We start from the raw sequence: 13164 nt of genomic DNA on the forward strand, positions 1-13164 counted from the left end.
GAAATGAAAACTGGATTAACTTCCTATCACCTTCATTTAGAAGATTGCAGAACTGGTAGTGTGTGGGTGGATGGGCTGATGGGAAAACCTTAAAAGCTGAAAATCTACGCTAGAAAAGGATATGAGGGTGTACCTGCACCAAGCACTACAGCATCCTCCGTGTTCCATGCTATCCAGGCTATTTCCTGTGGGCAGCTGAGCAAGATTGGTATGTGAAAATAGTAATTGGAGTTACATTTGCATTGCTCGGCACCTGGGCTAATGAGACCCACTGAGTTGTTGGAACTACAGAGCCTCTTCCTTCCCACAAGTGGGAAAAGTCACCACCAAGTCCTGCGTAAGTCAGTGGGCAAAACAGGTACAAGACCATGCAGTTTGAATTGAACATTTGATGTGTTTTTTCCTGGCACGATTGAGCAAGTAGTGCACCCCAACAGCAAGAAGGTGATTTGGCAGTAGTAATTCACGAGGATGCACCTGTCTTTTCTCATTCTTTTTAGATTTTGTTATCACAGGGAAAAGAGTTCTTTCCAAACTGATTGATCGTTACTGAACAGGGAAAACAAAAGTAATGCAAAATGCAACTATTAACTTACACATTTGTTTTGTTTTGAGCATATTTTAGAAGAGCCAGAGGCATGCCTTTTTAGTAAGCAGGCAGTTGGCAAAAACCCTCTAGGTATCAGAGAAGCCCTGTGCAATAATTTTCCTAGAATAATAATGTCAAACAAATGACAATAGAAAGCCTATAAAATTTGCAGCCAGCTGGGCAAATTCTCATGTGTGAACCACAGAAACTGTAAGTGCCCATATAAAATATTTTGTCTTGATCAGAGCTGCTCCAGTCTACTGCATCCCTTGCCAGAGTAGCTGTAACCCCCTCACCTGCCAGCTGCAAATAGTGGCTCCGTTGGGTGAACTCCGAGGAGCTCCAGCCCAAGTCTCAGAGCAGTGTTAAGTGTGTGCTGTATTGGAAGTTTTTGCCTGGGTAGTTAAATGTAGATCGATGATCCTTCTCAGCATGAATGTTAACAGGGTATTACATGGGAATCAGCATGCATCAGAAATTATTATTAGTGTTTATTTCAGATTCCCCCAGACAAGATGGAGAGGGCTTTTTTAACCCCTGTCTTTTGTGAGTTAGTTATTTTGTCCTTGTGTACTTGGTATTTCATATTCCGTTGCTTGGATAACAGTCTGGGCATTAAGTGTGGCTGTAATTCCTCCTCTTAATGGTTTCCACTTCTCATGACTCTTGCTTAGTTTCACCTAATCCTATCTCAAACAATGTCTTGATGAGCCAAGAAGGATTTGGGCTGAGCTGAGGACTGAACCAATACTGAATATGGCTTTGAAGAAGAACAAATTGTAATAATTCTTTGTGTCATCTGATCACTAGGTTGTACAACTTTGTTCCAAAAAGGCCATGTTCAGCATTGCACCTCAAGGGTTCTATCTATGTTTCAACTCATTTTCTCTTTGACAGGGAGGTAAAAATGACTGTGTGTAATTTACTGTAAGTCTATTGGTAGCGATGCAATATTCTTTGTTGAACTGGGTCTGTATGAGTCATTTATTGAGAAGCAAAATAGAACTACTGACAAAGTTTCATTACTTCTGACAAAAAGAGACTCAAGGCTACCCCCCCATCTTGTTTCAGGGTACTCCACACGTTACTCATTAGGTCCTTCTGGCTGACATGACGTTTATGAATTCTTTCATCTTACAAAAAAATACTAAATGCTGTTCTATTCAACCATTTAATCATAGAATATTACATAAGCAGTAGTGGTCTTGGCCATAGCTGTCCATTTTCAGAGTCTGTGTAAGTTGTGCAGGGAGGTGGGAAGTTCACCTTGTCAGGCACTGGGAAGGTTTCTGGACCCCGTTTTGGGCAGCCCCAGAAGGCTGCGCTTGGACTGAGGGCAGCAGCGGGGAGCGGGCTGCAGGAAGGGTCAGCTGCCCAGGCAGGACAGGCATGCTTCAGCTGTGGGATGCTCCTGCTTAAACCACTAATTGTGTCTCGTGTAATTGATCCAGAGTGTATGGTTAATACACACACTCCCTAGAAGACGACCCCTTCATTTACCCCTTACCACTTGCAATAACCTTCTAGCGCAGAATTGCAGGATCCTATGCAATTAGAAGCAAAAAGGCTGTTTCATTCTTTAAGTAATCTGGGGATAAACCTACCAAAGAACACTTACCAAAAATTGCTTTTACACAGAAATTAAATACGAGGCAAACAGCATTCAACTGTAGCGCTGTATTTTGAAGGAGCGGGAAGTGTGGACTGGAGCAAAAATTCAGTGCCTAGGGGAAAGCTGCTGTATCTGATACAGATATAAATATGTACATGAAATCAACAGTACTTCATTTAAGAATCAAGTCTGCATTTTTTAGTGATGCAGTGTATTTTTCACTGTAAAAGAAAAACACTCCACCTACCCAAGATATTTACATGTGTACACACTCACAACAGTCAACTAAAATAAAAAAATGTTTAGCTGCCACAAATAGGTATATAATGGGAAGTTCTTAATTAACATCAGATTATCTTAAAGCAATAATGAATGTCTTGTTTATTTTTTTATGTATTGGAATGGAAGGCGTATGTTCTGAAGGCAATTAAGAGAAAGATGGTGCTTGCCTGATTCTTAAGGTAATGTTCTCTTTTGCTGGGGTGATGTGGGTGCTGATTGAAGTACATAAGCGTTTCCGCTAGAGGGGAGTCCACTCAGCCTAGGTTGTAATGCATTTTGGTTTTTTGGGTTTTTTGTTTTGTTTTGGTTGTTTTGGTGTTTTTTTGTTTGTTTCATTTTGGTTTTGTTTTGTTTTTGTGGGTTTTTTTGGAAGCTCAGCATGAGGAAAACCTCATGTAGTCCCACATCTTGTTTTAGTCCTTTATGTTGTGTATCTTAAGGTGTCAGCAGTTACTTGTCTCTTACTTAGCTTAGCTGTCCTTTATACAAGGAGATGAAAATCCAGATGAAAGGACTAAGGCACTAGTGTACTGTTAAACACAGTAGTAACAAAGAATACAGCAAATGTTTCATTGTATCATCTGCAAGGTGAGGACAATTATTTATCACAGAAGTGGGGTGATCATTCTTGGAAAAGTAGAAGCAGCTTTATCAGACCTGTTCAATAACATTGTTAATTAGAATTGTTATCTATCCTCACTCCAAGCCATTTTACTGTCTCTGTGAGCCTTATGTTTCTAAGCATAAAAGAAAATACTTCTATCTGTGAAAGAGACTAAGCGTATGTTAAACTAGCTTAAACGTCTGTTTTACTCTTTGATGTCACAGTTTGTTCTTCCTCTCAGTTTCTTGGTGAAACTGCGATTGAGTTTTGCACGTGTTGGTCATTGTGCTGTGTTAATTGTTGTGTTTTGAAGCTGTGGCAGTTGTGATCATTCTCTTGGCCCTGAGCAGGAGCTTCCTCAGCAGAGCCCAGGTGCTGACAATATGCCTGGGCTCTGTAGAGGGGGTCCTGGCATGTGAGGTGGCCTCTCTGCAGATGAAGTGTAGTGCAGAGCACAAACTAAAACTCCACCTGATCTGTGCTGGATCGGTGCAGGGTTTCCATGCCATCCCGTCCATGCCATGCTTCTGCAGGGCAGGGGACAGGCAGCCCTGGACAAGGGCTGTCCACCCAGCTGGGACCCTTGGGAAGGAGAGGGAGGAAGAAGGGACAGCAGGGAAAGGGAGACAGAATGTACTGGGGCTGGCAAGACATCAGCATCTCTGATGGATTCAAGGAGGAAGTCAAAGAAGGACCCTTGGCACAAAGAAGGCTCCATTTTTTCCCTAATGAATCTCTACAATAGAAATGTAGCACAGTAATAAGCATCCATTCTCTGCAGCTACCCGAAAGGTAGAACAGCTGAGGTTGTAGCCAGGTGGGGGTCAGCCTCTTCTCCCAGGCAACAAGTGACTGGACAGAAGGATATAACCTCAAGCTCTGCCAGAGGAAGTTCAAGTTGGACATCATGAAGAATTTCTTCACTGAAAGGGTGGTCAGGTTTTGGAATGGGCTGCTCAGGGAGCTGGTGGAATCATTATTCCTGGACGTCTTTGAGAAACAAATGGACATGGCACTTGGTGCTGTTGTCTGGTTGACATGGTTGTGTTCCAGGAAGTTCAAGTTGGACATCATGAAGAATTTCTTCACTGAAAGGGTGGTCAGGTTTTGGAATGGGCTGCTCAGGGAGCTGGTGGAATCATTATTCCTGGACGTCTTTGAGAAACAAATGGACATGGCACTTGGTGCTGTGGTCTGGTTGACATGGCTGTGTTCCGTGAAAGGTTGGACTTGGTGATCTTGGAGCTCTTTTCCAACTTTTATGATTCTACAATTAATAGGACTGGAGATAGCATCTGGGGTATTTTACTACATAATACTGGATGGAGAAAACTAAGTAAGTTTGAAAAAGTTTTTGGGGCTGTCTAGTGGTGGTAGCCGGATGCTGTATCAAGACAGTAAGCCTAGTGAAAATGAACACTCACACTTCAGATGTGTACCACATTAACCCTAACCAAGATGCTTCTGATAGTGGAATGACTTTTTTCAGAAGCCACCTGAGCATCTGAGTAGGGCACTGTATTGTGACAAGCAGTCATACAGTTATTTCCAATCCAATGGCTGATTATTCTTTTTGGCCCTGGGCAAGTCACTTAACCCTCTGTCTGTTTCTTCATCTGTAAAATATATTATGGATATTTATCAGTCTCACCAGGACTGATTGTTTAATATTTATAAAGTGCCTAAAGGATTAGAAGCTTAATATAAGGAGCTAATATGTATCATATCATTTTAGATTGATTTTATTTACTTGGATTTTTTTCCCTACGTCCTATTGAATGAGATGCTATTTTGTAGCCTCTTACTCATTCCTAATTAGCTGGACAGGTCACAACTGGGTAACTCCAGGTTCATTTTCTTCATTTATTCCTAGTTCCTATGACTGCTTTATCTCCCTCCCACTTTTTTTTTCTCTTCCCTTTTTTAATTTAGAGATGAAGAAATACCGTATGTTGGTAGATCGTGACATAAATATATTTAAGTGCGGCCATCATTGTTAGTTTATCAGCCTTTCCATTATAAACCCTCTTGTTCAGGGGTTTATAACTCTGGCATTATAACATGCTTCAGGGTGAAACTTCACGTTCATTTTTTCCCTTTTGATTTGCTTTAAATCCTTCACTCTTCTTAAGTTAAACTGGAGATTAGATACATTAGTTATACTAGTTGTATAAATTATAATGCAGCAGTAGGCATTCTAAATACGATGTAAATCAGAGAAACAGAGAATTTCCTAGTTGTTAAACTGTGAGCCTGAGAGGAGAGATCTGGGATTCTTTCCATGAGTGTGTCCCTGGCTTGGCACATAACTACTAAAAAATTATTCAGTCTCCTTCTGCCTCACTCTTCTCTCTCATCTACTGGGATGATGACATTTCTGACTTCACTGGTGTATTGGGAAGCTTAATTAATTAGAATTCGTAAAAGACCGAGATTCTCAGGTGAAAGGTGCCGAAGTGTGAAGTATTTTTAAGGAGTCTAATGAAAAATCAGTGTGCCTGCTTTCCTACATCTGTTGCTGTTGTTGCAGTGTAATGTGTATCAACTCCAGAGCTGTGCAGTGTGTGGCAACCTGCAAGGGCTTTGCCACCAGTGTGGCAACCAGTGTATGGCCAAAGCAAGGGCTTTGATTGGAGCACCACTTGATGATCTGGCAGCTTGTTTTTCTCAGACTGTCAAACACACTTTCAAACATTCACTGTATCTCTCAGACAGTTAGTCTCAGCCTTTGCCTAGGGAGCTTGTGTTCCCCGAATTCTAGTTTTCAAACAGTTCTCCAGTGCAAGACAGGACAGGAGCCTGCAACCAAGACCTTGGCTGCAGAGTTTCCCCACGTTGCTGTTCCACTTGGTGCTGGTGCAGAAGTACCCAGCCTGCTTAGAAGGTAACAGGAGGGGAAGAGGTCAGGGCTTTACAGCTTTTTTTTTTTTTTTTTTTTTTTTTTTTTTTTTAGGGACTTACCATGGCAGATCATTCTGGTTGTGCTCAGGCAGCTTTTTGGTATAGTCAAAATTCTGTGTGGAGAAAAATTTTCCAGCTGTAGTACATACAGTAAATTCTGGGACACTGGCAGGTACTCTTTATGTCATTCAGGTGGAGAAGCCTTGTTTGTGTCGTGAGAGATGCTCTCCAAGTTTCTTCACTTGGACTTCTACTGTCAGCTGTTAGTTTTGCACATCCTGTCATGTGCGGTTTCCTAAGGTTGATCCAGACTGACACCTTCATTTACAGATCACTTCTTTGCCTGGACTGTGGTGCTGTGCTCAGGAGAGAGAGGTTCTTGGTAGTGGCTAAATTTGAAATTATCTTTCTCCTTATAATTTCAGGTTGAAGTCTTGGCCTCCGAGGATGCTACATTTGGACACAAGGTGTGTAGTTTGGTGCAGTTTTGTTATATAGGTCCCAACAATATGAATTGTTGGATGTGATGCCACAGAAAATGGCAATTTTCAAAATGAGAATTGAGGGTACTGTGACTTGAATCCATCAATTCAGAAACTTCCCTTTGTGTGTGATAATCTGAGAATGGCACACAAGCTGTCCTAATCCTTTTCTTGGTATAAAACCTGTGAGCAAGTTTTACTTGCAGAAACCCATGTGGACCCATGTAAGACCAGCTTGGCAGTAGTTTTTAAGATTGGACTTGCCCAAATGCTGAATTTGTTCTTGTTCCATAGATTTGCAACTCAGAAATTGTATTGTTGTCTGCTTGGCAGCCTGCTGAGTAAGCCACTTTGTTCAGGCCCTTTTTCACAAAGCATCTCGAGTAGAAAGTAGTGCCTTGAACAGCTGCATCACCCTGTGTTCAATTGTAGATCAGCGTCTGGCGGGCAATAGTGTGTGTGAGAGATGACTTCAGAGCTGCCCAGATACATGGATGGGCTGTGTCCTACCTAGTGCTCAAGTTTCTTTGGCCAGTGAGCATTGTGGTGATTACCACTGTTTTAACTGAGCACTAATAGCAGATGATTTTAATCACAGCAGACTGTGTGTAGGCTATAACCATTTAGCCAGGAAGAGTGGATGGGGAAGGGAAAATGGAGATTGTAGGAACAGTAGGCTAAATCATGACAGTGAAAAGTTTCCTGCTGCTGAAGGCCCATATGCTGTGATGCTATTGCAGGTGGAAAAATTGCAGTGCTGTTTCTATTAAGGTAAAAAGGAAAAGCAAGAAAATATTAAATAAGTTCTCCAGGTTTATTTGGAATACAATAAGCAAAATTAACCAGCAGGGGGAAAAACCTTTAAAAGTACGTAAATATTCATGATGCCAGAATTTACATTGTGTCTATATTGTACATTTTTATGTTGATGTGTGATAAAGTGATTTCAATAAATTATTAGAAAACAAACAGAGCTACTCTGGTATTATTTGAAGTATATAATGTATGGTAGTCTGCAGTATTTTCTGATTTTTATTTAATACCCAGCAAGCATACAGAATATTCATTGAATATTTAATAAACCTGGAGGGTCAGCTCTTTTGAGCTCATCTCCATAATCCTTCAGACTAGGTGGGTAAAAAGAAATATTACTGATGATTATTTTCACCAGTCACTCTCAGAGCTAAAAAAAAGCACTGTGGAGGAGGCTTCTGAGTTTTTTTTCATGGCTAGATTTACAAGGTGTTTTTATGTCTTGTCATCCTGATGGACATCCTTTGAAACTCCTTTTTATTACAAAAACTTTTAAGAGTTTTCTGTTGCTAAGCTTCTGTTTTACAGAACTGAATCAGTTTGTTGCCAGCTCTGACCATCAATGTCCAGAGTCCCCAGCATCCTTTTTCCTAAGATTTTTCTTCAGAACCATCAGGATCTTTTAAACTCTCTTATAATAGTAGCTTTATGTTACATAGTGAACTATCTCTGTCTAGGAATGTCATGTACTTTTTATCAATCAAAAAGAAAGCTAAACGTATTATCCAAAACTTGTTAATCCCAGAATTTATTTTTGCGGTCTATTTAGAGATGCTGCAAAAGCACTTTCTTCCCTTCTCTCCTTTGAGATGCTTTCCTTACTGTCTGTCTCAATGACAAATAAATGTCACTGTCTCTGTTACATTAACAGATGAGTTTGTGTGCCAACAGAGAATGTGTATAAGCAAAATTTTTAAAATTAAAAATAGTTAATTTTATAAATTAGGAAGTAAGTTGATTTGATAACACAGTTGGCCACCTAACAGTTGAGAAGGATGTAAGGTTAAAAATTAGCACCATGCAGTGATTTCCTTGGTACCTGCTTTTAGCCTGAATTTTCCTCCAGGGCTGCTGTAAACTGTTGAGGGGAGCTATCTTTTTTGGGTTTGGCTATAGAATGTGTCTCAGCTTGAAACATTGTAGGGCCCCCCTCTGTATGCAGGAGCAGAAGCACAGTTTGCTGCAGGGGATGACTCTTCTTTTGACTGCATCCAGTCCACCTATCCTTAGATGCCACTTAGTTTTAGGCTGTTGACAGGCTGTGTTGCCTGTAGATACATACAAGAATAGTGCCTTTTAAAAAAGGATATTTGTAGACTGCTAAACGAATGTACAATGTTATTTGTTATTCTTAAAATCTCCATGATCTCAGTCTCATGGTAAATATGCATACTGGCAGCAAATGGGACTGTTTCCCAGGAAAAGGTTCTGAATGAGACATCAGAACATTGTTCAGCTTTGCTGTAGTTATCATTGGCAAAGTGAAGATCTGGCTGATGTAGATCTGGCCCCTTCAATGGCTGAGTCTTGGATGATGATCATCATCCTCCTAAGTGTTTGTAGAAATCAGCTACCGGATGCTTTTGATACAAGTTATGCATATTGATTTAGACAAAATAATTCTTATTTTAGAAAATAAAATGAAAACAAAAGAAATTGTGTCAAACTCTCAAAATACCCAGGGAAAAGGCACCTTGACGTACCAAATCCTCTCTTTACTCCTTAAGCATGGAACAGGTGCAAATTGCAAACTGTTAATAGCAGTCCTTAAAAATGTTTCCTCCTCTTCAACTTATTAAAAAGTAAGCAGTCTTCCCCAAACAACTGTAGGACAGAAGGCTTTTATTAGAGTAAAAATTACATTTAATATGAAGGTCTTGTTTTCATTTTGTGTATGTGTGAGACTAGTACTGTTTAAAAGACCATAAAAATTAAGCACATTTTCAATCCATTTAAAAAAAAAATGTTGTTTGATAAGTATAAATATGTACACATTTGACTGCATTGCTGTCCAAAGCTTTCTTTTGGTTGAATAGAAGGAAGTAAATCCATTGAGCTTTCTGTGCAACTAATTTTACAGAAGGAGGAAGCTGTTGATGTGCTGTAGCATCTCTTTCAGTGGTGTTCAGTTTAATTTACACATTTATTTGTGTGTGTGCTTGAATGCATGGGTTTTTTAAAAAAAAAAAAAAAAAACAAAAAAACCTTACCCCTTTTGACTGGTTCTCTTGTTTCAATATTTAGAAGGGCTGTGATATATGTGTGGTTACACATGGAGAGATGTAGGGGGAATGACCAAGTAGCAAATCATGAACAGCTGATAGGTGATGTGGGACAGGCTTAACAGTTATGTCTGGTTTGTTCAAATTCTGATGAGGATAAACTTAGATATATAATAAGTTCCTTCAAAACCATAGTTGCCAAGAAAGTAACATAGAGTAAGAGTTCACTCTTACTCTGTAGATGGAGTAGATGGAGTGATAGCTGCCCAAGTCTACAGTAAACACGCAGGAATGTATTTCCAAGTTGGAAACTGTTTGAGTCCCATTAATCTTACTAAAGCCTAATGATGATGTGTAAAATACTAACAGTACCAATTTATTTTGTGTTTATTTTAGCTGAGTAGGAAGTTATATTTTAACAGATGGGACCAGTGTTTGCAGATGGTAGAGAAAACAGGACGAATACAAAGATGTGAAAAAGAAAGAGGGGGAAAAAAAAAAAAAGGTGCCCAGGGCAGAAGTAAAAGGTAAAATGTTTAACCATTTTGAATTATGCTCATTTAAAGACCAAGGCAATGAACAAATAAAAATAGGAGTGTGGGAGTTTTTTTAATCCTCCTAAGAGATTCAGATGCTCAATTTCCATTAGAACCTTTTTATCCCTGAGGTAGAATTGAAAATCTTAGTGTGAAAGGTTGGTTATTATGTAAAGATTTAACTCACATTTTATTGTTGTAGGAGCTGCGTATTGGCATCAGTTGGAATTATGGTGTCAAATGCAGTAGCACACGCTTCATACAGGCTGCACATGGTGTCTGGCCCTATCTAGAGAACAGGATGCCTGACTTAAATATCTGCGCTCGGTTTACTCTCCCTCCCTTTCCCTAAAGCTTTTACTGTCAGCATCCGCCTGACCCAAATAACGTAGGTGAGGGGAGGCTTCATTCAGTTAAGCCTGGTGAGATCACCTGGTGCACGTGTCCCAACCTGTCTGTGGACCTGTGGAGTGCCACCAGCCGCGTTGGCAGCGTGGCCACAGAGCCCGCCCTCCGCAGCTAATGCCGAGGTGCAGTGATCCCAGCTTAGTGCTGCATTAATATAAATAAGTTTGTTAATGGCAGTCCAGCAACTACATGTCAGAAGGCTCACAAGTTTGTGCAACAGGAAAAGAGACACTTCTGTTCCCACAGTGGGGGAGCTCCACCAAGAACAGGACTCTCTTATTTGGTAGTGAGCTTTAATCCTTCCATTGTGTGTCGTTTTAAGCTGTGTTGTGATGTAATTGGCTTAATCATTACTATTATGTTGCTTTGCACAAGTTAAGATTGTAATTTGACATATGGAAATAAATGGCAACTGGATTAGTGATTTGCAGGTGTCATTTAAAAATGGGGCAGGGAAGGAAGCCTTTCATATTTTGCAAGTGGCATGTTTGCTAATGTACAGAGGCAGAATTAACCACACAACTGCATCTCATGCTGGTTTGAAGTAGGAGCGAGCTTCACCTGTTCTTTCCTGGGACTGTGTGCTGCTGGGGTTTAGGAAAAAGAATCTCATTCCCGATGGATGTGTTCACTATAGGAGTGATTTTATGTTTCCTTTGCGGAAGACAAATACAGGAGTAAAGCTTTCTCTTTGATTGAGAAATCAGCATAATGGAGAGACAGCTCTATCAAAGAAATACAGCAAGGGTAGTACTTCTGATGTGGATGTGTCTGTGTGGTGGAGCTTCCAGCATTGTTCATGAAACTAGCCGTATTTTTTGTTTTATGACACAATAAAGTGATGACCTTGTCTCCATAATTTAGTAACTCTGGAAGTTGTTTAGAGAGTCTATTCCTAAGTCTTTTAAAGTATGTGCTGCTGGATTGCATTTTTAAAGTGTTCTTTCTCTGATACAGGATACATGTTTTAAGAATCAAATGTGCTCAGTATTAAAATAATTTTCCTCCCAAACATACTACTTTTACTCGAGTTTATTAAGGTGTTTTTTGGGTTGCTTTGGTGGGGGAGTGTTGGACAGAGTGGGGAAATTCATGCTTTTAGGGGAGGGGTTTTGCTTTCCTCCACCTTGTAGATGCTGCATTATTGCAACAATCAGCACATCATGGTGCATCTTCTGTAGTCTACTTATTTTCATATCCCAGATAGCAGAAGTTCAGATCCTGAGGGTAAATTGAGCTACACAGTGTAGCTATGTGTCAGCTTCCTGGTTTGAAGCATAGGACATCAAAGGGAATACATTTGGTGGCTGACTGTGAGTTATGACTGTGCAAACCTAGAAAGAAACTGTTGTTCTTGCAATATCTTTAACAGAACCCTTGAGCTATGAGATGGAGATGGCATGAGATAAAATTGAAACGTGTTCTCAAGAGATGTTTTTCTTCTTTTTTTTTTTAATGTATTAGCTTGATTGCAATAAAATAATACTTCTTGGAAAGGAAAAGAAAATAACCAATTGAAAGAGAAGAAAAAGTTGACATAAAAAATTGTTCTCTTCTAATGCTTGCCTTATTTAAGACAGCTTTCTTTTGTTGAAGACTGTAAGCAGCCTTTGCTCCTGCCATCTGGTGGTTGCTAATAACAGTTGCATCTTCAAAGCCAAATTAAATTGTTTTAAAGCCAATTAATCCTTTTCAGAAGAGAATGTTTTCAAGGGTCAGAATTATCTCTGTCTTGATGTGTTGACACTTGGATTGTCTGTGTGTGCTTAGCATATGGGAAAATACAGAGAAATGAGTCCTCATTTACATCTGTCTTTGCACTGTTGACTTAGATAGGAACCCGGGAGTTGTAAATAAGTTTTTGGGTTTGTTTTAGCTTAGAAAAAAGAGATACTCGTATTAACCTCCAGTAAATTCGGGTTTGCTACTCATAGGAGAGTTAGGATTGCATGTTTCCCCAGTTGTGTTTTTTATTTCTTTGTGGGCTTGTTTCACCTGAGGTGTTCAGATGACTAAAAGGATTTTCCGACCTCTTTTCTTGGACTCATTGTTAAAGTTGTGTTTTGGGGTTGCTGAAATCTTCTGAGTGCTCTCTGTGCTGAGTGTTTTCCAAGACCAGAGAATGGCATTATAGCAGGGAACAAGGTGTTTTTTTTATATTCTTAGGGACCCCTTACAGATGTATCAAAGTGTTTTGAAGTACTGATGACTAAGTAGCAGCGACTTGAACAGGTTTCTTTCTGAATAACCTGTGCATATCACTGCTATGCTATTTGTGACAGTCCAAGAAAACATAAAACCAAGAAATTGTGATCATGTTTTACAAATTTCATCTCCATAAACAGTATTTTTTAATGTCTGGTAAGTTTAGTCTCAATAAATACCTCTGCGGTTTGTGGGGTTTTTTTTCCCAATTAGTTTTATAATAATTAAGAGGCACACCAAGAGATTTATGGCCATAAGTTCCTTTCCATGCATCATACAGTCCTAATTGTGGTCCAGCTTTGTACTGCAGGCAGTAGAGGAGTGTATCTTACCACCTTGAGTATGGAGGGTAATTGCAAACAACACCCAGTTGTGGTGCCCCACTCCTCTTCTGCTTCCCATATGGAGAGGATTTTAAAGGAGGATTTCCATCCTCCTCTCTGGGAGAATGCAAAAAAGCGCAGGCTTCCTGGAGATTGTGATGCCTCCTTGTGCTGTGGAGGTGGGTCT

At 39.9% G+C, this 13164-nt stretch overlaps 1 protein-coding gene across 3 annotated transcripts in view; it reads left to right on the plus strand.

Moving 5' to 3' along the window:
- Window positions 1-13164, plus strand: part of ARID1B (AT-rich interaction domain 1B) — a 325668-nt gene that overhangs the window by 175348 nt on the left and 137156 nt on the right. The window contains exon 6 of one of the 3 annotated variants that reach the window (XM_041469726.1): window positions 6414-6455. The exons of the other annotated variants lie outside the window; for them this stretch is intronic. Within the exon in view, the coding sequence (XP_041325660.1) occupies window positions 6414-6455 (42 nt within the window). The remainder of the gene's footprint in view (window positions 1-6413; window positions 6456-13164) is intronic. 3 annotated transcript variants of the gene reach the window in all.

Source organism: Pyrgilauda ruficollis, unplaced genomic scaffold, assembly GCF_017590135.1.
Source record: "Pyrgilauda ruficollis isolate IOZ18807 unplaced genomic scaffold, ASM1759013v1 scaffold24, whole genome shotgun sequence".
In the NCBI taxonomy this organism is placed as follows: domain Eukaryota; kingdom Metazoa; phylum Chordata; class Aves; order Passeriformes; family Passeridae; genus Pyrgilauda; species Pyrgilauda ruficollis.